Genomic DNA, 26,233 nt, shown 5'->3' on the forward strand with positions numbered 1-26,233 from the left:
GCCCCACCCTGGCCGCGCACTCCTCGCTGCCTCGCCGCCGCCGCCGCCGCCCCGCCGCGAACACCGAGGGAGCCCCTGCCCGGAGGGAGGAGGTGAGGGCACCGGCTGGGGGGCGGGTGGGGGCTGGTGGCAGCGCCCCCTCGCCCCACGACCCCCCCCGGACTTGGGGGGAAGTTCTGAGGGAGGGGCGCCCCTCTTCGACACCCCCCCCCCGCTCGCCCTTCCCTCGACTCCGCCCCGAGTTCTGCCGCTCCGGGTTTTCCGCCCTGCCCGCTCGATCCGAGCGCGCGGGCAGCTCCGCTCCAGGTTTTGAGCGCCGCCGGCCTGCCGCGGCCAGTCTCGCGAGCTCCGGTGAAGGGGGTAGCCAATCGGCGCGCAGGGCCCGGGAGCCGGCAGCCAATCGGCGCGCACCGCTGCCTGGACCCCGACCAATGGGCGGGTTCCCCGACCTCCCCCTCGCTCGGGCTGCGGCGCGCGGAGAGCTCTGAGCGCGCCTCCATTTAAAGGGACCGCCGCCTCCGCACGCTCCTGGGGGGCTCCGGCAGCGCCTGTGGCGGGGACGGGCGCGGCGGGGCGATCGCCGTGGCGGAGCCGGGGATCGGCAGGTGAAGGCGAGCGCCGCGGGGGGCGGGGGCGCGGGGCCTCGTGAGGGGAGGGGGGAGGGGCGGGGCCACGGCCGGGGGGAGGGGCGCGCGGTGGGGGGGGTCCTGCAGGGACTGGCGGGGGGGCGCCCTTCCCCCACCCACGGGCGGCGTCGCTGCGGGGCGGGACCGGCCTGCACTGCAGGGGGCGCGGGCGGCCTCCCTGGACGGGCTGGCGCCTCCCACCGGCCTACCCTGCAGGGGGGTCCGCGACGGCGGGGCGGATCTGCGGGAGGGGTCCCTCCTCCCCCGTCCGCCTGCCCGCCCGTAAGGGAGGAGCGGCGCGTCTCGCAGGCCCCGCCAGGACTGCGAGGGGGGCTGATCCGCGGAGCCATCAAGGCGGGAGGGCGGGCATGGCGGAGGCCCGGGGCTGCGGGCGCTCCCGTAGGGGCTTCCCGCGTGTCTCCAGCCAGCCGGTGGTGGCTGCTTCATCCAGCCCGCCGCCAGCAGCCCGTGACTTAGCACGACGCTCTGCGCCCCGTTCCAGGCGGGTCTGGGGTGGGGGTGGGGGTCGCGCTCCGTTCCGCCCCACAACGGGATCCCTCCGGGGGCTGCTCTGCAAGGAGCCTGTTGAGGAGGGGCCGGGGGCGCTTCAAGAGGGTGGAGATTTGGAGGAATCCCTGGGGGAGGGGAGGGGAAGCCGGACCCTGCCTGGAGGAGGGGGGAGTCCGGGGGTCCCGGGCTGGGCTGCCGGGGATGGCAGGCGGCGCTTCGGGCGTTCCCAGGAGCCCGCTCAGCCCCGCAGGACCTGATCGGGGCTCCTGGATGGAGGAAGACGCGGCGATCTGCGGAGGGGGGGGGGCGGAAAGTGGGGAGGGGTATTTTAGAGAAAAGTGTGTTGCCTGCCTGTCAAACTCAGGGCAGCGTGTAAGAAAACCTCCTATGAAGAGCCCCCACCCCGCCCTCTGCAAACAGGGCTGCTAGGAGATCCAAAGGATGGGAGGGGGCAGCTGCTGGACCTCCATCTCCCTGGGAGAAGTGGAAGCTGCAGCCCCCTCTCTTGGTCCACATGTGGCAGACAGACAGACAGACAGACTCCCTGGGGAGAATAGGGCCCTGGAGGCCATAAGGGGCTTTAGAAGTAACCATGGGGCTCTTGCGTTAAGGCAGAATCCTGAACAAGCAGCACAGCTCCCTTAAAACAGGTGTGGGCCTGCCTGGGGCCAGCCAATGAATGAGCAGCTGCCCTTCCAAGTTAACTTCAAGGGCAGCCCCAGGTCAAGCAGATTGCAGTAGCCTAAGAAAGGGAAGGGCAGGAGCTCCAACCACTGTCCTCTGCACCATCTGGTCAAGGGAAGGGTGTAACCATTGGCCTGGCTACGGTTAGCCAGAGGCTGCCCTGTCCGTAGCCTCTATCTGCTTCTCTCTTTGGAACCGCAAGTCCAGGAGAACTCCCCAGATTGCCCCCTTGCTCGAGGCCACAAGTGGATCAGTAGATGCCTGTCCATGCAAGACCAGAGACCGATAGCAATGCCACATCTGCCCCTCACGGTCTCCGGGCGCTGGGTAAAAACCCTGCGACATCTCCTACTTCACCTGCATAGAGATGTAAATGTGAGGCTGGATAAGGTCAGCGTAGCGAAGGTGCCTAACCCCAAGACATCCCTTGATGGTTGCGCTGCCCCAGGGCAAATTCTTCCCCCTAATAAGCTCGATTGGAACTGCCCACTTAGGAGGGAGGCAGAAGCATGCCAGCCAACTTCTCCCACCCCACCGGATGGATGCTATGGAAAGCTAGGGACAAGGAGGGGAGGGCTACCCCATCAAGATCCTGCTGCATCCCCAGGCCTAAGCGGGTGCCTCTCCCTTGCCCAACAGAGGCTGGGCCGAGGCAGGTTCGTACGGTCCCTTGCCAGGTATTGCATCACCTGAGGAAAATCATTGGCCAGTGAAGGACAGAACCTGCCAGGTTTCGTTAGCAGAGGAAGGAAAACGAAGCCATGGAGGTTTTTTCTGCACCTTCAGGCCTGGAAGCCATGTACCTCTAACTCTGCCCAGTCTGGCTCCCTCTCACGTTGCAAATCGTGGGCAGAGAGATGCCCTGGAGCTGCTTATGGCCGGGCCCCATCCGCGGGAGACCAGCAAGCAGAGTCTCCCTTGGAGTAGCTGCCTAGCTTGCTCCACACTCCCGTGGTTATCCCAATAAATGCTTTGCCTTTTTTTAAGTGCTACCAATGCCTGGATGGTCTGAAGCAGTGTTTCTTAACCTTGGCAACTTGAAGATGTCCGGACTTCAACTCCCAGAATCCCCCAGCCAGCATTTGCTGGCTGGGGAATTCTGGGAGTTGAAGTCCGGACATCTTCAAGTTGCCAAGGTTGAGAAACACTGGTCTGAAGTTAGCATTGACTTGTCTGCCTTCTTCAGCTCACGGTGGGCGGGGTAGAATGCTTTTTGCATTCAGCTGTTAGAAAGGGACCAGTCTACCAAACTTCGGCTCTCAATTTAAAAAGCAAAGGAAGGGCAGAGGCTCGTTTGGATGGCCGTGGGGCCCAAGAAGATCTTTCAGCCTAAAACGTAGCTGTGCCCATTGACAGACACCGCTAAGTCATCAGGCCCCCGTGTCTCTTCTGTGAAATGTGCCACAGGCCCCCACTTATCCAGTGGATGAAGGTGGCATGGATGGCCTTTTCTGCATTGGTTGGGGAAGAGAGCCATCAGGCAGATCCTGAGCTGGTTTTGGACTGGGAAGAGCGTTCGCTAACTGAGCCTGTTAAATGTTCATTGTGTGAGCACTGTATTATTTATGACACGTACGCTTAATGCTGGGCTGCTGATAGAACATCGTAGGTGGTACCTTGCTCAATAGTAGTAACTGTGAGTGGGACCTTGGAGTCCTAGTGGACAATCACTTAAATATGAGCCAGCCGTGTGCAGCAGCTGCCAAAAAAGCCAACGTAGTTCTAGGCTGCATCAACAGAGGGAGAGAATCAAGATCACATGAAGGGTTAATACCACTTTATAAGGCCTTGGGAAGGCCACACTTGGAATACGGCATTCAGTTTTGGTCACCGCGATGTAGAAAAGATGTGGAGACTCTAGAAAGAGTGCAGAGAAGAGCAACAAAGAGGATTAGGGGACTGGAGACTAAAACATATGAAGAACAGTTGCAGGAACTCTAGTTTAATGAAAAGAAGGAGTAGGGGAGACAGCATAGCAGTCTTCCAATATCTCAGGGGTTGCCACAAAGAAGAGGGAGTCAAACTATTCTCCAAAGCACCTGAGGGCAGAACAAGAAGCAATGGGTGGAAACTAATCAAGGAGAGAAGCAACTTAGAACTGAGGAGAAATTTCCTGACAGTGAGAACAATTAATCAGTGGAACAGAAGTTGCCTCCAGAAGTTGTGAATGCCCCAACACTGGAAGTCTTTAAGAAGATGTTGGATAGCCATTTGTCTGAAACGGTATAGGGTTTCCTGCCTAGGCAGGGGGTTGGACTAGAAGACCTCCAAGGTCCCTTCCAACTCTGCTATTGTATTCTTGTATTATAACATGGGCCTAATTCTACTGCTTATTCCTACAGTATCCTAAACCAAGATCTAATGGCTGCATTTTGGGCAACACATTGGCTTAAGTTCTGGTGGGTTCGCAGTTCAGTGCATTGGGAGCCTGAGAAAATGGGTTAATACAATAGTTCAGTTAAGCGTCTGGTATGAACGCGAAATAGTCTTCATTTTTTCTCCTCCCAACTGACGCTCCTTGTTGATTCCAGCTTTTGCTTTTTTCAAAGTTAACGCTCTGCATGAGTCAGCCTGTGGCCCTCTTGGTCATGGATCCATTGCTTCGCAATGGATCATTTTCATTAGGCTGTTTCAGATCAATTGGGGTTCGGTATCTGTTAAGGAAGGAAGGGGGGGGGTCTCTATGAAATAGGTTTCTTGGAGGAATCTTTCTACTGTGCCCACAAATGAATTGCAGGCCAGTGGAGAAGGACTCACTTCTTTCTTTTCCCGATTCTCAGTTGGTGGGCAGCTCTGGATGGATTCCAGCGAATTCCCTGCCTCTTTGGGGCCCCTGCCTCTGCACAATAAGCCCCTAATTGGGGATCTCCCTGCGGGCCTGGAGTTCGGAGAGGATCTGCTGGCCTCCCAAACAGCCTCCATCCCACAAGCAGCGACGGCCCAGCCCCAAGAGATGGAGTGGGAGGCGTCTAAGCAAGCAGCGTCCGACGGTAGCCCACAGTTTGGTGTGGGGAAAGCCGCTGACCTGTCCACCGTGAGCAAGTCTAATAGTTTGGCCCTGAGTAAAGCCAGCACTTTGGAGCGCCTGGAGAAGCCTGGCCTCCTGGGCAGCTTGAGTAAAGGAGGGGGCCAGGAGGGGCTAGAGAAGTCTGGGGACCCCGATGGCTTCTTCAAAGCACGTGGATCTCTGGACCCAGAGAATGGGACGGAAGCCCCCCCTGTGCCGGGAACCGAACAGCGCCTGAGTCCCGAAGCTTTGCAGGAGGAGGGGGGGTCCCAAGGAGGCACGGGGCAGGAGAGCCACACCAAGCAGCCCGGCGGCGCTCCAAACCGCTCCGCCGAGGAGGACCCTGAGGTGGTCGAGGTGAGCAGCGTGCCCCCTTCGCAAGAAGCCGCCCCCTCGTCCGGCAGCCCCACCACGAGCCCACGGCTGGCGAAGAAGCCCCGGTTGAAACCCCCCAAGAAGAGCGCCCTGGACGCTTCGGCTAACGCAAAGGAGGAGGAAGGGGCCCCTCCGAACAGCCTCCCTGAGCCTGTGCCCCCCCTGCCGCCCGTTCCAGAAGTGGCCGAGGGGAGTCTGAGTGCAGCCACGAAAGAAAGTGGGCCCAGCGAAGCCACCAAAGGACGAGAAGCGGGAGCCCCGCCATCCCTCGCAGGTGGGTCAGCCTTCTCCCAGGGTTACCGTGGCCTCTTCCCCTGCCGCCTTGCGGTGCGCCAGTGCTGCTTCCTTTATGCTCTGCTGAGCAGATCCAGGGATCCTCCTGCTTCCTTCTCTGAATCCTGGGCCCCTTTCTAAAACTCCCTCCTTGATCTCCCAGCCCAGGGCTCCCCAAACTTGGCAACTTTAAGACTTGCGGACTTCAATTTCCAGAAGCATAGTTGGCTGGGGGAATTCTGGGAGTTGAAGTCCACAAGTCTTAAAGTTCCCAAGCTATGCTGGCTGGGGAATTCTGGGAGTTGAAGTCCACAAGTCTTAAAGTTCCCAAGCTATGCTGGCTGGGGAATTCTGGGAGTTGAACTCCACAAGTCTTAAAGTTCCCGAGCTATGCTGGCTAGGGAATTCTGGGAGTTGAACTCCACAAGTCTTAAAGTTCCCAAGCTATGCTGGCTAGGGTATTCTGGGAGTTGAAGTCCACAAGTCTTAAAGTTCCCGAGCTATGCTGGCTGGGGAATTCTGGGAGTTGAAGTCCACAAGTCTTAAAGTTCCCGAGCTATGCTGGCTGGGGAATTCTGGGAGTTGAAGTCCACAAGTCTTAAAGTTCCCGAGCTATGCTGGCTGGGGAATTCTGGGAGTTGAAGTCCACAAGTCTTAAAGTTCCCGAGCTATGCTGGCTGGGGGAATTCTGGGAGTTGAAGTCCACAAGTCTTAAAGTTCCCAAGCTATGCTGGCTGGGGAATTCTGGGAGTTGAAGTCCACAAGTCTTAAAGTTGCCAAGTTTGAAGGTCTCTGTCCCAGCCTATGGAGTTTCTTGGCCATCCAGGCCGTGGTTGCCCCAAAAGTGCTTCTTCGAGAGGCGACTGGAGTGTCTCATACGTGAGAAGCGAAGCCTCTTCAAAGTCCAGTTGTCTCTTGAAAAAGCGGGACTCTCTCCTCCTTCGCCCCACATGGCCCTCCCCGGGTGTGGCTTTGTCCCCGCGACTGTGAGGCTTAGTTCTCTGTGAGGTCCTCCTTGAGGATGATTGGGTCTCTCTTGTCTTCTCTTGCAGGGGAAGGCGCTGGTGCGAAGGGAGCCGAGGCCCCCGTCGAAAGGGTAAGGTGGGGGAAGGCCAGCTGGGCATGGGTCTCTTCCTTTGAGATCAGGGCTTGGGAGTCCCCAGGCCTGCCTTTCCAAACCCTTCCCAGTTCAGAGCCTTTGAACGGGCTGACTTGGGCTGGGGAGGGGGTCGCCTTCCATGGGGTGGCCTGCCCTCCCCGTGGGTGCAGGGATGATTCCTTGGTGTCTTCCAGGAGCAGAAGAGGAGCGAGCGAGCCAGGAGGGCAGAGGTGTCTCGGCCAGAAACGGTCAACTCTTCAGAGAGCAGTAAGTCCACCCGAACAGGTGGGCCAAGAGTGGGGGGGGGGAGGTCTCCCAAATGGTATAACAGGTAAACTCGGGAACAGAACAAGCAGGGAAAAGCAGGCTGGGCTACCCAGCTCAGAACAGCTTTGTGTGAGAGAGGCTGGAGGCAGATTCTCCGCTGGCCCTTTAGTTTTTCTTCCACAGCTGCGTCCCTTCGAGAAAGGGAAAGCAGCGGCCAAAGAGGGGGCTGGAGCAGAGGTGGGTTCCTACCAGATCTAATTGCACTAGATTTGACCTCTCAACCTAAATGCTTCCTTGGTCGCTGTGAACTCAGCACATGCTGAATGTGGAACTAAAATCAATGGGGACTTCAACATCTTTGTTTTGGATCATAGCCGTAGCTGCTTGGTTAATCAGTTGGCATCCTGCAAAATTGAGACATATATGCATACATACATACATACATACATACACACACGCACACACATACACATACATACATACATATATACCAGAGGTGGGTTCCTACCAGTTCGCACCTATTCGGTAGAACCGGTTCGTCAAATCTACCGAACCGGTTAGAAGAGGTTCCACCAGTGGACCCGGAAAGCAGGCCACACCTACAGAACGAGGTTCCAAAAATTTTTGAAACCCACCACTGCCACACAGACATAGAGACAGACAGACAGACAGACTGACTGACTGACACAGAGAGAGAAAAAGAGAAAGAAAGGAAAAAATAAAGAAAGAAAGAAAGAAAGAAAGAAAATAGAAAGAAAAAGAGTGAGAGAGAGATAAAAGAAAAAAAGGGACAGAGAGACCAAAGGAAGGAGGGAGGAGGGAGGAAACACATGGCCGGCAAGCCACTCCCACCAGGTCACATGGCCGGCAAGCCATTCCCACAAAGGAGGCCACACCCACAGAGTAGGTTCCAAAAATATTTGAAACCCACCAGTGGGCTGGAGGCAGAGTTTGGGTACAGGGCTTCTCTCCCCCACCAGTCCAGTCAATTCTTGGAAGTTGCCGAGGAGTTGCTTAGCATTCCAATTGCCGTGATATATCTGGAAACAACCGAAGTAAAAAATCATAGCAAGAGACAAAAAAGGAAATTTATGGGAAAGAAATGGCCCAACAAATAAACCAATTAAACCAATTTTAGCCACACTAAACCACACCACTGGATCAATAGGTAAAAGCCGTTCGTTGTTTTGAAGAACAAATAAGACCAGGGGTCAGCAATTTCTCCGTGAGAAAATTTTGGTGGTCTGCAGAAAAATTGTTTGCAATTTTTATTTTGCACTAAATACTATTAATCGTTTTTTTAAAAAACCATATTAGCGGCCTGTGGGATTTAAAATTATGAATGTAGTGGTCCCTGTAGAGGTCTGGAAAGTTGGTGACCCCTGAATTAGACCACAATCAGTCCTCCCATCTTATCAACAAAGGACGAAGAAGTCGAGATTGGACCGTTTTCTTCAGCCTGAGGCCAATAGAAAAACATGTACACAAATTACAACACATAAACAGAACCTCATTTTTCTCAGATTTCCTCATATGTAACCAGAGGCGCACCAGGCCAAAAGATGCCGCTATTTTTATTTAAATTTTGGAGGGAAGAGCCAGGCGAAGCCATTCGGGCGGCATCTTTGGGGCACTGGGGGGGGGGGGGGGAGGTTCCCATTTTAGAAGGGAGGGAAGCCCTGAGCACTCCCTCCCTCTTCTCCCGCCTCGCAGTCCCCGTCTCTGATGAGGATTCGGATGCCATGGTGGATGACCCCAACGACGAGGACTTTGTCCCCTTCCGCACCCGCCGGCCCACCCGCCTGTCTCTGCGCAACCAGATGGCCCAGCGGGCGGCCCGCTCGACCGTCACCAAGATGAACTGCGCCAACTGCCGCACGCCGCTACAGAAGGGCCAGACGGCTTACCAGCGCAAGGGGCTCCCCCAGCTCTTCTGCTCCAGCACCTGTCTCACCACCTTCTCCAAGCGGCCCCTCAGCAGGAAGAGCTGCACCTTCTGCAAAAAGTAGGCACTCCCCCCACTTTCGCCCTTCGCTGGGGCGCATCCTTGGCCTCCCTGCTCCCCTTCTACCTGCCCCCTCCCCGGACGGCGGGAGAGCTTCCTGGTCCTGGCCTGCTGTGTCCCATGGGGAAGGGGAGGAGGTAGCCTTTCTGTCCCCGGCCCGACGACGCTTTTCCTCCCTTCAGGGACATCTGGAACACCAAGGAGTCGGTGGTGGCCCAGATCGACAACTCTTTCCACGAGTTCTGCACCTCGGTTTGCCTCTCGCTCTACGAAGCGCAGCAGCAGCAGCGTCCGGCCCCACAGGCAGCTGAAACCTCGGACACCATCCGGTGCAGCGTCTGCTACAAGACTGGAGAAGTGAGCAAAGGTGTCCCCCTGTGGCCCCCTTGCCCCTGGGAAGGCTTGCCGTGGAAGGTTTCCCCTCTCCCTACCTCCCGTACTCCCCTCCCTAGCACCGGTTGGGGGGCGGGCGGGCTGGGGGGTCTGTGGCCAGCCTGCGACCGCTCCGCTTCCCCTTCAGATCCAGCACGAAGTGAGCAACGGCAGTGTCGTGCACCGGATCTGCAGCGATGCCTGCTTCACGAAATTCCGGGCCACCAAAGGGCTGAAAACCAACTGCTGCGACAGCTGTGGCCTTTACCTGTACAACAAGGGGGCCCCCTTGGAATACCTCTTCCACGAGGGGCAGCAGAAGCGCTTCTGCAACCCCACCTGCCTCAACAGCTACAAGAAGGTATGGGCGGTTGAAAGTGTGGTGGCCCACACTCTCTGGGGGAGGGGGCCCCAGGGGTTGCCTGCCTCCCCCAGCGCTTGGGAGGTGGTGGCCTTGCAAGGAAGCCCCTTGGCGCTGATGAAAGGGCAGGGGGGAGGGAAGACGCAGGGGGCTGTCGGCCAGCCTGCCCAGCAGCCCTTCCCCCCCCGTGCCCTGGGTCTCTGCAGAAACACACCCGGGTCTACCCATGCATGTGGTGCAAGACGCTGTGCAAGAACTTCGACATGCTCTCCCACAAAGACCGCAACGGCAAGCTGGGCCTCTTCTGCTCCGTCTGCTGCACCACCTCGTACAAGGTCAAGCAGGCCGGACTGACAGGTACTGGGGTGGAAATGGGGATTCCCAGGGCGGGGAGGCGGGCACTGGGCCTCTGGGGGAAGAGAGGACCAGTCCTGCGGCGCAGACTCCTCCTGCCCGCTCTCTCTGTCTCTCCTGGGGCCCACCCTGATCCTGCCATGTACCCTTCCCCCCCTCCCCAGGACCCGTCCGGCCTTGCAGCTTCTGCCGAAAGAGCCTGTCTGAGCCCTGCTATTACAACAAGAACAAGCAGGTGGTGTACCAGTTCTGCAGCCCCAGCTGCTGGACCAAATTCCAGGTACATACGGAGGCTCTTCCGCCGTCACAGTGACGGGACCAGACCCAGGAGCCCCCCCGGCTTGCTCTGCACGGCTGCTGCAGTCGGGGGCCTCCCGTCAGGCTTCTGACGTCTCTCTGCTCTCGCATTTCTTTAGAAAGAAAACAAAAAAGGCTTCTAGCTCTCACTGTTTGCCGAGGACAGCTTTTGAGTTAGGGAAAGCGGTGTCTGCTAACGGCCGTTGGGCTCCGAAGGTGTAGGGACCCCCAGAGGCCACCTCCCCCCCTCGCTCTTGGCGCTCCCCTCTTTCTTACGTCCCCTGCCTCTTCCCGTCCGAGTCCCCAGAGTGGATAGTCTGTGAATACACTGTCTGTGTGTTGATTTGCCTTCTCAAATTCTGGTGCTGCTTGGTGAAGAGCCTCCTCCTCCTCCTTCTGGGCCTCTGGGCCCGGCTTCCCCTCCCAGGCTGTGTGTGTGTGAGGTTCCCCCCCACCCCTCTTGCTTTTTGGGTTCTTGGCGCGCTCCCCTATCACGCTCTGCCATTGCCTGTGCCCGTCTCCTTCCTCCCTTCTTTCTTTCCCTCGTTCCCTTCTGCTGAGTTCATCTCTCCCCTCGTCGTCCCAGCCGCTGTTCTCCGTTGCAGCATTGCGTGGCTGAATCTTCTTCTCACAGTGGAGCATTCAGGATCCCGCTGACATCACAGAAGCTTATAGCCAATGACCGGGAGTGGGGATAGTGGGGTGGGGTGGGGGGGCGAGGCTGCACATCTCATTCGTAGCTTACGGATCTTTCTATATCTATGATGTTGAATCTCTCGTGGTGGTGGTGGTGGGGTGTCATTGTCTCAAATAAAACTGTTTTTGCTTCTGCCGATGACGAAGAGACTTTGTGTCTGCTATCCAATAAATCAGTGAAATTAACCTCCTGTGTGATTTGCATAATTTATTTCACTCGCAGAAAGTTGGTCTTGGGCTGCCGTTCCCTCTGGCCAAAGCCTGTCCCCTCCCAGGAACAGCAGCAGCACAGGGGGGGCCGGATGGAGGGGCCCCCTTCTTGGTGCCACAGGATTGGGAGGGGAAGGGGAGTGCTGGGAATGGGCAGGAGGTGAGGGGGATTCGGTGGGGAGGGGGTGGCAGGGACAAACGGAGCAATGAGGTGGGCAGGGAGCAGGCGAAGGGCTGGGAGGCCCGGGGGGAGGGCAGTCCTGGGGCACAGCAAGGCGGGCAGGGTCCTGGTGCCCCTTCTGAATCTGTCCCCTTCCCTCAAAATGCAGCGCTCCAGCCCGGAAGGTGGGATCCACTTGACCTGTCATTCCTGCCACAACCTCTTCACTGGGAAGCCTGAGATCCTGGATTGGCAGGTGAGGGGGGCCGCCGGAGGGAGGAGAAGAGAGGCGGCGAGGAGCCTTGCCCCAGGGAGGCTCCGGGAGGGGAGCTCTCCGCTCACACCCCATGGGGGGCCTCCTGGGCAAACTCAGCTGACGCTCGCCCGCCTGGTGCCCGCTCTCTGCCAGGACAAGGTCTACCAGTTCTGCTGCCGGGACTGCTGCGAGGACTTCAAGCGGCTGCAAGGGGTGGTCTCCCAGTGCGAGCACTGCAAGCAGGAGAAGCTGCTGCACGAGAAGATCCGCTTCTCGGGAGTGGAGAAGAACTTTTGCAGCGAAGGTACCCGGGCGGGGAGCTCGATCGTTGCCGAGGGCAGAAGTCCCCCCGGCCGCCGTCTCCTCAGGGCAGGTCGTTGCATGCGGTGGGCAGGGGCCAGAGGCCGCGTCGGCCTTAGGATCGGAGAGGTGAGCGACGGGGACCCCCCGCTAGGCCGCCCGGGGCTAGTGCAGGAAGGGCTTGTGTCAGGTGTGTGTGTGTGCTTGCGTGCGTGTCCGTCTCGTGCTTGGTCTCTCTGTGGTTGCCTGCTGTGGGCTCCTGTTGCCGCCCCCCCGCCCCCGGGAGGTTTTCATCCGTGTTGTTTCTCCGCAGGGTGTGTGCTTCTTTACAAACAGGATTTCACCAAGAACCTCGGCCTCTGCTGCGTGACCTGCACCTATTGCTCCCAGACCTGCCAGCGAGCCGTCACCGAGCAGCTGGAGGGCAGCACCTGGGACTTCTGTAGCGACGACTGCAAAAGCAAATACCTACTCTGGTACTACAAGGTCAGTGCGCTCCGGCCCCCCTTTTCTTTGGGGAGGGGGCCTGCCAGTCCTGGTTCAGGGGAAAGGAGTTGCCTCTTCTTTGCGCTAAAGGCCAAAACGTTTCCCGCGAGCACCGAGCGGGTACATCCGCAAAGCCGCCTTAGAACCGAAAGGGGCAGTAAGAACCGTGGCTACCAAGAGGTTGAGCTCTCTGTCTGGAAAGTGGTTTAAGAAGCGCCTTCCCCGGGGGTGGGTGGGGAGAGGAACCCAGCCTTGGGCTTTCCAGAGCGAGGGGAGGCTGCCGAATGCCGTTCTCCAGGTCGCAGACCTCCCCCCCCCCACCACTCCCTTCTGAGGTGGGCCAGAGCCATCTTCAAAGCATCAGGTCCCCCCCCACACACTCTCCGACCTTTGGGAGACGACCGTCAGCAGCTGCTCCCCGGTTCCCGTTTAGAACGCAAAAGCCACATCCCAGGAGCCGCATGTGGTCTTCCGTGGCCCTCAGAACTGCCCCGGGCGGATATGGAGACAGAGATTTAGGCCGCCTTCTCTCATGGGGGCAAGGGGTGTTTGTGTTCCTTCCCAGATGCTTAAGGCATCGTTCGGCCCTTTCAGTCTCCCCCTTCTGTGGGCCTTCTGTGCCCACTAAGCCAGAGCTGATAGATGTGACCACCGTGGCACGACAAAACCGCGCTCGACTAAAGCGCGCCCGATTAAACCGCGTCGCTGACATCATCAACACGGCAACGTTAGGGGTTAGGTTTAGGGTTAGGTTAAGGGTTAGGATTAGGTTTAGCGTTAGGTTAAGAGTTAGGTTTAGGGTTAGGTTAAGGGTTAGGTTTAGGGTTAGGTTTAGGATTAGGTTTAGGGGGGTTAGGTTTAGGGGGGTTAGGTTTAGGGGTTAATTTTAGGTTTAGCGTTTACAGCGTGCTTTTTTCTCCGCGCTGTTGTCGCGCTGTGATGACGTCAGCTACACGGTTTCGTCGAGTGCCCTTTAGTCGAACGCGGTTTTGTGGTGGAACCGTGACCACCACCCCTCTCCTCGCTCTGCTCTTCGCTGGGCTGCTGCCTGTCCACACCTGTGCTGGTGTGGCCGGTGGCCTCGGACAGAAGTGTGGCAGCCTCGCCCTGGAACGCCCCCCCCCCCCGAGGATCTGGGCCCAGCTAGTATCTCAGCCCAGCCCAGGATCTCCACAGGTCAACGAAAGTTTGGTTTTATATCGGAAAGTCGGATGTGGGAAGCTGCAGTTGAGGATGAGCTTCCTGCCCCAGCTGGCTTGGCCTAAACTCTCCCGCTCTGGTGCCCCGTAGGTAGCTCGGTGCCACGCTTGCAAGCGGCAGGGGAACCTGTTGGAAACGATTCACTGGCGAGGCCAAATCAAGCATTTCTGCAACCAGCAGTGCCTGTTGAGGTTTTACAATCAACAGAATCAGCCCAACCTGGACACCCAGAAAGGGCCTGAGAGTCTGCTGAACAGTGAGTAGCCGGTGCTTCGGCCAGCCAAGACTTGGAAGCGCATGAGTGGAAAGGGGGGGCGAAGGAAGGATCCTGCACTGGCCCCATGGCGGGCGGGTCGTGGGCTGGAATTCCACCATGTGGGAGGAAGGGGGGAAAGGAGGGAGGGCGGCTTCCCTTTCTCGCTCACCTCTCTGGTTCTGACATGCCGGGCCAGCCCGGAGTAGTGCGGCCCAAGGTAGCCCCACATCAAATAGGCTGTGGGGCAAACTGTCTCTAGGGAGGAAGAGAGACTCCCGAATGGATCTGTGGACCAGAGGATTCCGGGGTTCGGGGCGGGCGGCGTGCCTGTTGTCCTCCTTTGCTCAGGACTGGTTTTACACTTGGGGGCTCCGGGATGGGGATCATTGTGGCCGGGAGGGCTTTTCCATGGTGCGTTGGGCGTGGCCATTCCTGGGTTTTCCATGGTGCTTATTTAACCCCATTGGCTTGGTTTCGCTCGCTCTGAAAAAGCATTTCGAAGCATTTGGGTAGACTACACCGAGACATCAACTCCAGAGGAAAACTAAAAGTACTTTCATTGAGGTTGGCTCTATAACGGATTCTTGCACGTCTGATTATGTTCTTCCTCCTCCTCCTCCTCCTCCTCCTCCTCCTCCTCCTCCTCCTCCTCCTCGCAGTCCAATGAAGTAGAGAGGTGTCTGAGCCTCTTCTGAATATTATCCGTCTGCTGTGGACCTAAAATATATTTTGCCCCCTCCTCTCCTTGGCAGCTGAGCTTGTCAATTATCTCCATCCAGGTCATCTTTCTTACTCTCTACAGTAGCGGTCTGGGCAGGGATGGGGGCATCTGGGTGACCCCCCCCCCCTACTTGCCATTTGGCTTCCTGGTAGGTGCTGGTTGTCACCTGCAACGTTCCCGTGGTTCGTCCATGAGGCCAATGTGGAGAAAAGACAGGACACGATCTTTCTCGGGATGGAGCGACCCAGATTGGGGGTCTGAGAGCCCCTTTATTGAAAGGCAGGAGGAGCAATAGCATGTGGTCAAAAACAGCCTGTAAAAGTACAATTGCTAATCTACTGCTCAGGGAAGTTCTGTCTATATATGGTCAAATCCTGGGCGTCATTGGTAGGGCACATCTCAGGATGTTATGTTATGAACTATCAGGATGTTATTGAGTTTTAGGAGTTTGTTTTCTCCTGTGTGGTTCAGCGTGGCTGTGCATGCCCCGTTATCCACTGGGCCATGGGTGACCACTACGCCTACACAAGGAATTATATTACAACATCTCCTACTTTTTTATTTTCTTAAGGCATTGGGTGCTCCTGGGATCATCAAGCCCCTTTCTCCCTTCTTCATTGTTCACCTAATTATTGTTTTTTAAAAAAACTTTTATTTCTTGAACTGTAGTTAAGAAACATTCTCAAGTAACTGTGCCATTAATAGACTAGAGAGAGTGAGAGAGAGAGAGAGAAAGAAAGAGAAATGATATACGAAGTTAAAAATGGTTGAAAGTAGAGACAGGCAATAATATCCCTTTCCACATATTTAAATGGTATTGATAGAAGGTCTGTTGTAACGGAGATAAAATATAAAACCCATCTTATTTTAATGAGTTGTGGTCCTTGCCCCTGGTGTTTTTTTTAATGTTAACTTTATTTGTAATCTTTTCTAAAGTAGCTGTTTGACCAGGCCCTGTTTATCCACAGCTATTGAACACATGTAACACTTTGCAATGTCGGGAAAATATTATTTCGGCTGGTAAAATTAAGTGGCCATTCAGTTCCTTTCACTGCTCGTCCTACGAAACGGACCCCCACTGTCCTGGTCCATCCGTTTTGAGGATGCCATCCGAGGGGACGGAGGAAAGGAGGTTTGGCGGCTGTCCCTGCACTTCGGAGCTAGGCTCCCCCTGGCATCCTGGGGTTTCGGGAGGGGAGCTGAAACCTGACCTCCCATCTCTTCTAGGAGAAAGGCCTCTTGCAAAGGGTTGGGGGTTTCTAGCACTAATAATACTTATTATATAATTATTATTATTATTCGCAACAACAGAATTGTATCACAGCGGCCAGTTGTTTCGCCGGATTTGTATTTGTATTTGTATTTTATTATTTGTATGCCGCCCTTCTCCGGGAGGACTCAGGGCGGCGAACAATTCAAGGGGGAAAAAAGGGGGAACATAAAAGACAAAATACAAATAATAAAAATAAGCAACAGTCGCACAACCATACATGTCGAGAGGGGAGGGAACTCATCACACCCAGGCCTGCCGGCAAAGCCAGGTTTTGACGGCTTTCCGGAAGGCCTGGAGAGAGGTGAGGGTCCAAATCCCTGCGGGGAGTTCATTCCAGAGGGCCGGAGCTGCCACAGAGAAGGCCCTCCCCCGGGTAATAGCCAGGTGGCATTGGCTGGTAGACGGAACCCGGAGGAGGCCAACCCTGTGAGATCTAATGGGTCTGTGGGAGGTAATTTGGCATTGATTACTAGTCGGGCCCCACCCAATGATGATGATGATGATGATGATGATGATTACTAAGAAATTTGATTGACAGCTACTCACAGCCTTTAAGGAGGGGGGCATCCTTTCATATACTCAAAGCTAACTGTTGTGACTTCTCCCACCAACCTTTCCCTCCCCGCCCCCAGGGCTGTCCCAGCCTCACCCCAGGTGTATGGATTTTTACCACCCACAATTCTCAGAACTGGCCGTGCTGGCTAAGGAATGTTGGGAGTTGAAGTCCAGACATCTGGAGGCTGCCCAGATTAGGAAGGGCTGCTGTGTCCCCCCATCCCATAAGAAAGTGAGCTATTTATAGCCGTGTAGCCAGAACGCAGGATGGGTGTATGTCTTACGCAAAAGTTTATGCCTCCGTAGTGACGTGTCTTTGTCCTAAGGCTAGGAATTAGTTTTTGAATGCCCAAAGGAACGTTCCAGAGTGAATGCCAGCTTTGCTGGGTTTCTTTGTGACAGGTCAGTAGACATGCCCCTCCAGGAGGGCCCCGGGATGGAGAGCCGGCCTCCCGTGGGGCAGAAGCATAAAGTCTTGGTTTGCACAGCTGCCGGCCTTCCAATGGGTTGGGAGAAGCCCTGGGTAGCTCCCTGGGTAGCTCCGGACTCCATCCGAGGGCTGCATTCCAGCATTTTCCTCTAGTTGGGAGGGGGGGGGCTCTCCCCGAGTCGTGCATTCAAACCCCCAGCGGGGACTTTGACCCGTGTCTCCCGGGCACCGACCTGTTCCTTGATGAGGACGTTGGCGGCTTCTCTTCCTGCTCCCCTCCCGGGTGAGGAGGGCCATTCACGTGGATGAACGAGCGCCTGGGCGAACCTTGCGCTCGCTGAGCTTCCGGACAGCGTAGAGGTGGAGGAAGCTGCAGCCCTCAGCCCGGGAACTCTCTCTCCCTGCACAGGTCAGGCCCCGGAGCCCAAGCAGCCCTCTGCCGCTGCCCAGAAAGCGGAGCCCAGCGCGGTGAGTCTCTCAGGCTCCCTGCTCGGGGGGGGCTCCTGTGGGGCTCGGGAGGCCCTGTGCAGCCTGGGTGGAAGGGCCGGGTGCTGTGCGGGCAGGGGTAGACTGCCGGAGAAGGGCTCTCGTTGCCGTTGCTGAGCCCTGCCCTGTTTGGATCTCTGCAGGAACCTGCCAAGGCCGCCCCCACCTCGCCAACATCAGCTGCCCCCCAGCCCCCTCAGCCGGTCACCCCCCGGAAGAACAAGTCCGCCATGTGCAAGCCGCTCATGCAGAACCGAGGGATTTCCTGCAAGACCGAGATGAAGTCCAAGGGCTGCCAGACAGGTGAGCCCCCCCTCTCCCTCTTCCTGGGACCGCCTTCATCCCAGGGAGCCGGTCCTCCTGGCCCCAGAGCTCCTGGCTGGGGAGGGGATTGCGTGACCCGTCAAAACCGCGGTCGACGAAAGCGCGCTCGACGAAAGCGCGTATGTGACGTCATCACAGCGCAACGAAAAAAATTTAAAATTGAAATAAAAATAAAATTAAAGCAAGCCGATTCACATAAAGGTAAGGGTTAGGGTTAGGGTTAGGTTTAGGGTTACGTTAAGCGTTAGGGTTACGTTTAGCGTTAGGTTAAGGGTTAGCGTTAGGTTTAGCGTTAGGTTAAGGGTTAGGTTTAGGGTTAGGTTTGGGGGGGTTGGGGTAAGGTTTTCGCTTTAATTTTACATTTATCGCTCACAGCGCGATGTTTTTGTCGCGCTGTGATGACGTCACGTACGCGTTCGTCGAGCGCGCTTTTGTCTACCGCGGTTTTGTGGTGGAACCAGGGGGTTGAGCTCTCCCGCGTGGCTTTGAGAGAAGGGGAGAGGGAAGCCTTGCCTGGTCCCAGGATAGGAGGTTTTGGGGGGGGGGCAGGCGGGTGAAGACTCGCCAACCGTTTCCTTCCTTCCCGACAGACGACTGGAAGCCTCAGGTGATTGTGCTGCCCATACCTGTACCAGTCTTTGTGCCCGTGCCCATGAACATGTACTGCCAGAAAGTCCCGGTGCCTTTCTCCATGCCAGTCCCCGTGAGTACCACCTCCTCCTTCCGGAGCCCCTGCCTGCCTGCCTTCCGCCCTTCCCCGCCAGGCCCCTGACTCCTTGCCTCTCCTTCCAGGTCCCTGTGCCAATGTTTCTGCCCACCACCCTGGAGAGCACAGAGAAGATTGTGGAGACCATTGAGGAGCTGAAGGTGAAGATCCCTTCCAACCCTCTGGAAGCTGACATCCTAGCCATGGCGGAGATGATCGCCGAGGCCGAAGAGCTGGACAAAGCCTCCTCTGACTTGTGTGGTGAGTTCTGGGCGGGGGGACGGGGGGGAGGGCTGACATGCCACTGGGGAGGGGCACCCGGGCAAAAGTGGGTCGCTCTACCAGGAACCCCCCCTGGGCTCTGCCTGAGAGCCAAGGTGGCGCAGTGGTTAAATGCAGCACTGCAGGCTACTGCTAGATCAGCAGGTCAGCGGTTCAAATCTCACCGGCTCAGGGTTGACTCAGCCTTCCATCCTTCCGAGGTGGGTAAAATGAGGACCCAGATTGTTGGGGGCAATATGCTGACTCTCTGTAAACCGCTTAGAGAGGCCTGAAAGGCCTATGAAGCGGTATATAAGTCTACTGCTATTGCTCTATTATTGCTCTGGGGGCATCTGCAGCCAGGCAAGGCGGAAAGGGGCCCTCTGAACTCAGGAAGCCTTGGTGGCTGTGGAGGCCGCTGGGGCAGCCAGCAAGTGATGGACGAAGGCAGATTCAGGGGGGGCAGATTCAGATTTCAGATTCAGATTTAATTTATTTGTATGCCGCCCTTCTCCGGGAGGGACTCAGGGCGGCGAACAACTCAAAAGGGGAAAAGGGGATACAAACACAATACACGTAATTAAAATACACAAGAGTCATACGGCCATACAAGTCGAGAGGGGAAGGGAACTCATCAACCCCAGGTCTGCCGGCACAGCCAGGTTTTGACGGCTTTCCGGAAGGCCTGGAGAGGGGTGAGGGCCCGAATCTCCGCGGGGAGTTCATTCCAAAGGGCCGGAGCTGCCACAGAGAAGGCCCTCCCCTGGGTAATAGCCAGGTGGCATTGGCTGGTAGACGGAACCCGGAGGAGGCCGACCCTGTGCGATCTAACGGGTCTGTGGGAGGTAATTGGCAGACCCTCGTCCTGGGTCTTCCTGCCCCCCTTCTCTATGTACCCTGGATCTTCTTAGGGAGAAGAAGGGGGGCAGGTGGGAAAGAAAGGCCTCAGCTCCTCCCTCCCGGCCTCCATCGACCATCATCCTGTGCTCTTCAGAACCCAGAGGCCCAAATGGACCCCGATGCTTGCAGGGGGTCCCAAGAAGTTGCTCAGTCCTGAAACTCCCCACCCCCACCCCCCCTGTCTTCATAGACCTGGTGAGCAACCAGAGTGCCGAGGGCCTCCTAGAGGACTGCGACCTCTTTGGGCCGGCCAGGGATGACGTCCTGGCCATGGCGGTCAAGATGGCCAACGTCCTGGATGAGCCGGGACAAGACCTGGAGGCCGACTTCCCTAAAAGTGAGGGCAGCACCAGAGGCGAGTGGGAGAGGCAGGAGTGGGCAAGAAGGGAGTTCCTTCCTGGGGAGCGGGGGGGGAGAGGGCTTCCCCACCCGCCAAGAAGGAGGGCCTGGAGTGCAGCGGCTCCTGTATTCCCCCACAGACCCCTTGGACATCAATCCCAGTGTGGACTTCCTCTTCGACTGCAGCCTGGTGGCCCCCGAGGACGTTGCTGCAGATCCGGACTTGCCTCGCGCGATTCGCAAGGTAGGTCCCTCCTGGGGTGTCGTGTCCCGTCTCCCCCACCCGAGAAGGAACTGGGCATGGCTAGTTTAATGAAAAGAAGGACCAGGGGAGACATGATAGCAGTGTTCCAATATCTCAGGGGCTGCCCCAAAGAAGAGGGAGTCAAGCTATTCTCCAAAGCACCTGAGGGCAGGACAAGAAGCAATGGGTGGAAACTAATCAAGGAGAGAAGCAACTTAGAACTGAAGAGAAATTTCCTGACAGTTAGAACAATTAATCAGTAGAACAACTTGCCTCCAGAAGTTGTGAATGCCCTAACACTGGAAGTCTTTAGGAAGATGTTGGAGAGCCATTTGTTTGAAACTGTATAGGGTTTCCTGCCTAGGCAGGGGGTTGGACTAGAAGACCTCCAAGGTCCCTGCCAAATCTGCTATTGTATTGTAAGGATCTCGTAATGGCAGAAAGGCTCTCTAAGGCTGAATATGGCAATGTTTCAAGATAAAACTATTACTGTAATTCAATACTCTACATCCAAGTATATAAATAGTATATATTTATATACTATAAAGTATATCAATATATACCATATTTTTTGGAGTATAAGACGCACCAAGGTTTTGAAGAGGCAAATTTTTAAAAAAAGGTTTTTGCACTCTGCAAACCTCCCAAAAACCGGCCATTTTTCGCGAAAACGGGCCCGTTGTTTCCCCCCCCCCAAAAAAAGGCATGAATAGCCTTTAGGGGGTTTACAGAATGCTCCTGGGGAAAGTGCCCCCCCCCAAATGAGCAAAAAACGGCCTGTTTTTTGTCAAAATAATTAGCATGCATAGCCTTTAGGAGGCTTATAGAGTACTCCTGGGGCTGGGGGGGGGGGGATTGAGCAAAAACCGGCCTGTTTTTCACTCATTTCTGCCCTCCCCAGCCCCCAGGAGCTCTCTGGAAGCCTCCTAAAGGCAATGCACGGCCATTTTGGTGAAGAGGGCGTGGCTTTGAGAGGCCAAAAACACTGTATTCAGTGTATAAAATGCGCCCAGATTTTCAGCCTCTTTTTTGAGGGAAAAGGGTGCGTCTTATACTCCAAAAAATGCGGTACTTTATAGTATATAAATATACATAAGTATATAACAGACAGACAGACAGATATAAGTAAATACTAGGTGTATCAAGTCAGGCCCCATAGGCCAAACAGAGTATACTCTACTTGAATGGCACTTTGATCAATATGCAATCCAATAAATATAACCCATATTCACCCTTATTTGTTTTAAAAAACAAATATTAAATGCGTTAACCTCCCGTTGGGAGCTCTCTTGGCTACCGGAGGCCCAGACGTCTCACTTTCTGTGCAGGTTTATAAAGGTTCTTTTTAGTGGAAGGAATTTTTTCTCCTTCTCTTGCTTTCTGATAAATGGAAAGTAGTTTGCTCTGTGACCCGTCAAAACCGCAGAGGACAAAATCGCGCTCGACGAAAGCGCGCATTTGACGTCATCACAGCGCGACGAAAAAAATTAAAAATTGAAATAAAATTAAAATTAAAGCAAGCCGATTCACATAAAGGTAAGGGTTAGGGTTAGGGTTAGGATTAGGTTAAGGGTTAGGTTTAGAGCGTTAGGGTTACGTTTAGCGTTAGGTTAAGGGTTAGGGTTAGGTTTAGCGTTAGGTTAAGGGTTACGTTTAGGGTTAGATTTAGGGTTACGTTTAGGGTTAGGTTTAGGGTTAGATTTAGGGTTAGGTTAAGGGTTAGGTTTAGGTTTAGGGTTAGGTTTGGGGGGGTTAGGGTAAGGTTTTCGCTTTATTTTTACATTTTTTCAATCACAGCGCGATGTTTTCATCGCGCTGTGATGACGTCAAATGCGCGCTTTCGTCGAGCGCGATTTTGTCCTCCGCGGTTTTGTGGTGGAACCAGTTTGCTCATGTCATCACAAGCACCACGAGGCCCTCTCAAGCAATGCTATGAACAAAAACTCACCTAAGCTTAAAAAAAAAAGACAAAATTGAGGATCCTGGGAAGCAAACTATCCCCCCCCCCTCTCCTCCCTATCCTGTCTCCCCAGGGAGAATCTTCTGCGGGGGGCAGGCGGGGGCTGTATTGCACGAAGGAGAAACAGCCTATAAGGTTTTGCCCCTCTGGGTAACACCTGGAGAAGAAAAGTCTTCTCTCACTCAGTACAAAGCAGGAGGCTATTTGGCTGCCGGTTGCCGGGGGAGGACCTGGGCTTCTCCCCATCGGCCTGGCAGATGCCATCGTGGTGCTGATTTCACCAGAAGCCCCCTCCCACTTGCCCCCTCCTTCCCTCAACCCTGCCCCACAGGGCCAGAAGCGCCTGGTGCTGTCGGAAAGCTGCTCCAGGGACTCCGTAAGCAGTCAGCCCAGCGGCTCAGTCCTCAACTCCTCCTACGGGGTGAACGCCTGGAAGAGCTGGGTGCAGGCCAAGTACGTGGGGGCCGAAACCAGCAAGGGCGACGAGCTGCGCTTTGGCCGTAAGTCCGGGACGTGTGGATAGGGAGGGAGGAGCAGGGTGAGCCGCCCACCCCGGGGAGTCCCACCCTCTCCCACTCCTAAGCCTCCCCTGTTGCCGCCCGCAGCCAAGCCCATGCGGATCAAGGAGGACATCCTCGCCTGCACGGCGGCCGAGCTGAACTACGGCCTGGCCCAGTTCGTCAAGGAAATCACCCGGCCCAACGGGGAGCGCTACGAGCCAGACAGCATCTATTACCTGTGCCTGGGGATCCAGCAGGTGAGGCCCCATGTCAGCCAAGCCCTTGGCGGGGGCAGGGCACAAGGTGGGGTGGGGGGGAAGACCTCCATAGATGCTCTCCATGGATAAGGCTTTCCTTTATATATATAAGGTGCTTCCATTGCTCCTGGAAGCACCAAGCCTGAAGAAGCCTGAAGATGACGAATGAGACTTCGTCGAAACGTCGCCAAGACATCTCCAATTTTACGCGGGAGAAAACCCGAATAACTAGAGACCTACATACTAACACCCGCGAAAACCTCAGAACACACACACACACAAACACACACACACACACACACACATACATACATATATTGTGTCACAACCCCTGGTATGCCCAAATATGGGAGGAAGCATACTGCTTCCTTTCTCTGTCTATCGGCTCATCCCAAGAGACCATCTAGACAGAAAGCCATTATTTTTACTGTTGCCTTTTTTTTTGTTACATTTGTGTTGCATTTGTGCTGATAAATAAATAAAGGGAGACTAGTATAGATCTATTTCAAGCTATTTAGCTCTCATCAGCTAGCCATACCCTTACTGGGATTTGAACCTGGGCTGTATTACATATTAGGCAGATGTGTTAGCCACTAAACCACAGGCTCTTCTTCTTTATCGTGTGTGTGTATGTGTGCGCGCGCACACACACACACACACACATATATATATATATATATATATATATATATATATATATATATATATATATATATATATATATATATATATATATATATATATATATATATATACACACATATATAAAATTTGTCATTAGCCAGTGTGTCATCTGGGTATAAATATTCTAATCTCAGCTTAATTTCCAATACTTTAAGTATCTAATATTATAACAATCCCATTGCAATTTATTTCTTATATCATGTTCTTTGAAAGTACCCATGTATCTTATTTTTCCCATACCATAAAAAGGCAGGCGAAAAACCCAATCGCCAGTCACGTCCCTCTGATGTCAATAATAATCTTGTATTTCTCAATGCAATCCATTTTTTCATCCACATTAATACCGCTGCCATGGATAAGGCTTTCCTGCCAGCTGTGGATGGCCTCTTCCCTGGGGGGGGGGGCAGGGCGGGGGTGGGATGAGGGGCATATTTTGCCTTTCTGTGGGGTAAGAAAAGCAGCCGCTACTTCTGTGTGAAGCAGCCCTCACCACACCTTTGTGGGGCGGGGGGGGGGACCCCAGAGAGGAGGAGGGGGGCCACGTGAGAGGCAGATTGAGAGGTGTCCTCTTTGACCTTGTGACCTTCGGCCTTTCCAGTACTTGTTGGAGAACAACCGCATGGTCAACATCTTCACCGACCTCTATTACCTGACTTTTGTGCAAGAACTGAACAAGTTGCTGAGCGGATGGCAGCCTTCGGTCCTGCCCAATAGTGAGTGTGTTGCTGGGGGGTGGGGGGGCTCTTGGAAAGGCAGGGGATGGCCTCCTAGGCTGGGGTTGGCCAAGTCTCCCCGCAGGCCTGGACCCAGGAGTGTTTCGGCTGCATCCTCAGATAAGGCAGCCTGGGGAGGGTGGGAGGGGTGTGCGAAGACCTCCAGTGTGAGAGGGAGCATTGAGCATCATGGTGTGTCCAAAGTTGTCTCCTCCTGACCTCCCGCTACGTCCCCCAGTGCTGTTCCGGGACCGAAACGCTGCCAGTCTGGCTCGGATCACGGGGGGAACCCATAGAAGCAGCTTGGAGGCTCCAAAGGCTTAGGGTGATGGGAGTGGGATTCCCAGCGCTAGCAGCATAGGCAGGAACGCCGGAAGTCCCTTCCTGGGACCTCAAAATTCAGCTGTGCCAGGGGCATCATGTCCCTCAAGGCTCTCTGGAGCCCAGGTTCCCCCCCCTCCTCCTCCAGTTTAGTTTTGACCCCAGGCCACCTGCCTGCCCTCACGGCTGGCTGCGTCCTGCGCCTTTGCAGGCACGGTCTTCTCCCGCGTGGAAGAGGAGCACCTCTGGGACTGCAAGCAGCTGGGCGTCTACTCCCCATTTGTGCTGCTCAACACCCTCATGTTCTTCAACACCAAGTACTTCGGGCTGCAGACGGCCGAGGAGCACATGCAGCTCTCCTTCACCAACGTGGTGCGGCAGTCGCGCAAGTGCACCATGCCGCGGGGCTCGGCCAAAGTCGTGAGCATCCGCTACTACGCGCCTGTGCGGCACCGGAAGGGCCGAGGTAAGGACGACACCTTGTGCTCCCACCCCTGTTCCCCAACCCCGCCCATCCCCACTCAACCTCTGTCGCCCCTTCCACGCAGAGAGCAGCCTGGGCAAGCGGAAGAGAGAGGAGGAGGCGCCGGTCTTGGAGCAGCGGGAAAACCGCCTGAATCCCTTGCGCTGCCCGGTCAAGTTCTACGAGTTCTATCTCTCCAAATGGTGAGGGGGGAGCGGGAGGGTGCCGGTTGTGGCTTTTCCAGGGCAGGCTGGGAGGAGCCTGAGGGACATGGGTCCCTCCGGCTGTCCATCCAGGGCTCCCTTCCCTCCTCTGATGCCCGCCTTTCTCCCCCTCCGGCCCGCAGCCCCGAGAGCCTCCGCAGCCGCAACGACGTCTTCTACCTGCAGCCGGAGCGCTCCTGCATCGCGGAGTCCCCGCTCTGGTACTCGGTCATCCCCATGGACAAGAGCATGCTGGAGAGTATGCTGAACCGTATCCTGGCCGTGCGCGAGATCTACGAGGAGCACAGCCGCGGGGTGGGAGGCCTGGATGACGACATGGACTGACCCGGGCGGCCCTCGCTGTGAGAGAAGGTGGGCTCCGGTGCTGCTCCCCCCCATCCCCGGCTGCAGGGACCGGGGGTAGCTCGCCCGTCAGCCCTTCCCTTTCTGGAGGACAGGCATAAAGGACTCGGCCACTGCCTCTTCCACCCTGGCAATGGTCCCCTGGTGTCTCCGCCCTCCCCACGCTTCTTGGGGGTCCCTGCTTGGCTGGCCTCATCACCTGGTCTCTCTCTCCAGACTGGCAGGGAAGGGGGCGCAGGTGGCTTCTGGACTTAGGGTGGATCGAGAGCCCTTCCCTGGAGGGAAAGGAGGGAGGGAGGGGGGGGTGGCTCCCGAGGGCCCGTTCTCTTGTACCCCCTGCCCTGCCGCTGACATCTGGCCCCGGCCTGCTGCTCTTCCTCCAGGGGCTCAGAGGCTGCCTCGCACCCAGGTCCCCCCTCCCTGTCTCTGTGTGTGGCGTTGAGCTCTGAGCTATGGCTGGTGGTGGTGCCGTTTGTTGAGCCTGTATATACATTGTCCTGGCCCAGCCCTGCAGTGTCCGTGTCTCCAGTGAGCCAGTTGTGGGCCTCGTTATCGCGTTGTGATATACTGGACGTTCAGACCCGGCCCCCCACCCCACCCCCCTGCGTCTCTCTGGAAATCATTCATTTCAAATAAAGGCAGAAAAAGCTCTCTGGTTTTGGCTCTTTCTGGCGAGGGGGGGGGGAAGAAACTTGATGCTGCAGCCCCAGAGGTCAGCCGGGAGGGCCTCCAGATC

At 55.9% G+C, this 26,233-nt stretch overlaps 1 protein-coding gene across 3 annotated transcripts; it reads left to right on the plus strand.

The window, feature by feature from the left end:
• On the plus strand, positions 1-26,148 carry ZMYM3 (zinc finger MYM-type containing 3). 3 transcript variants are annotated; one of them, XM_087728156.1, is made up of 25 exons: positions 1-92; positions 4,601-5,476; positions 6,528-6,571; positions 6,769-6,841; positions 8,555-8,846; positions 9,029-9,203; positions 9,367-9,579; positions 9,786-9,936; positions 10,098-10,213; positions 11,466-11,552; positions 11,706-11,856; positions 12,166-12,338; positions 13,629-13,794; positions 17,183-17,241; positions 17,403-17,562; positions 18,174-18,286; positions 18,376-18,550; positions 19,641-19,787; positions 19,930-20,033; positions 22,325-22,493; positions 22,599-22,750; positions 24,033-24,147; positions 24,680-24,934; positions 25,017-25,134; positions 25,278-26,148. In XM_087728156.1, the coding sequence occupies exons 2-25, from the start codon at positions 4,618-4,620 to the stop codon at positions 25,477-25,479; spliced, it is 4,269 nt and encodes a 1,422-aa protein (XP_087584282.1). In that variant the 5' UTR covers positions 1-92; positions 4,601-4,617; the 3' UTR covers positions 25,480-26,148. The 3 variants fall into 3 exon arrangements, with proteins under 3 accessions (XP_087584282.1, XP_087584281.1, XP_087584283.1); XM_087728155.1 differs by lacking the exon at positions 1-92 and adding an exon at positions 454-605; XM_087728157.1 differs by lacking the exons at positions 1-92; positions 12,166-12,338; positions 13,629-13,794 and adding an exon at positions 455-605.
• Positions 26,149-26,233: the final 85 nt, after the last annotated feature.

Source organism: Thamnophis sirtalis, unplaced genomic scaffold (assembly GCF_051295495.1).
Source record: "Thamnophis sirtalis isolate CommonGarterSnake01/CBP01778 unplaced genomic scaffold, rThaSir2_p1.2 scaffold_13, whole genome shotgun sequence".
NCBI classification, from domain to species: domain Eukaryota; kingdom Metazoa; phylum Chordata; class Lepidosauria; order Squamata; family Natricidae; genus Thamnophis; species Thamnophis sirtalis.

Bases quoted from the DNA above. Each gene is read 5' to 3' on its own strand.
- ZMYM3 (XM_087728156.1), top strand. From the start codon at position 4,618: ATGGATTCCAGCGAATTCCCTGCCTCTTTGGGGCCCCTGCCTCTGCAC. The intron at 19,788-19,929 runs GTGAGGGCAGCA...ATTCCCCCACAG, and splicing joins GGAGGCCGACTTCCCTAAAA to ACCCCTTGGACATCAATCCC. The intron at 20,034-22,324 runs GTAGGTCCCTCC...CCTGCCCCACAG, and splicing joins TGCCTCGCGCGATTCGCAAG to GGCCAGAAGCGCCTGGTGCT.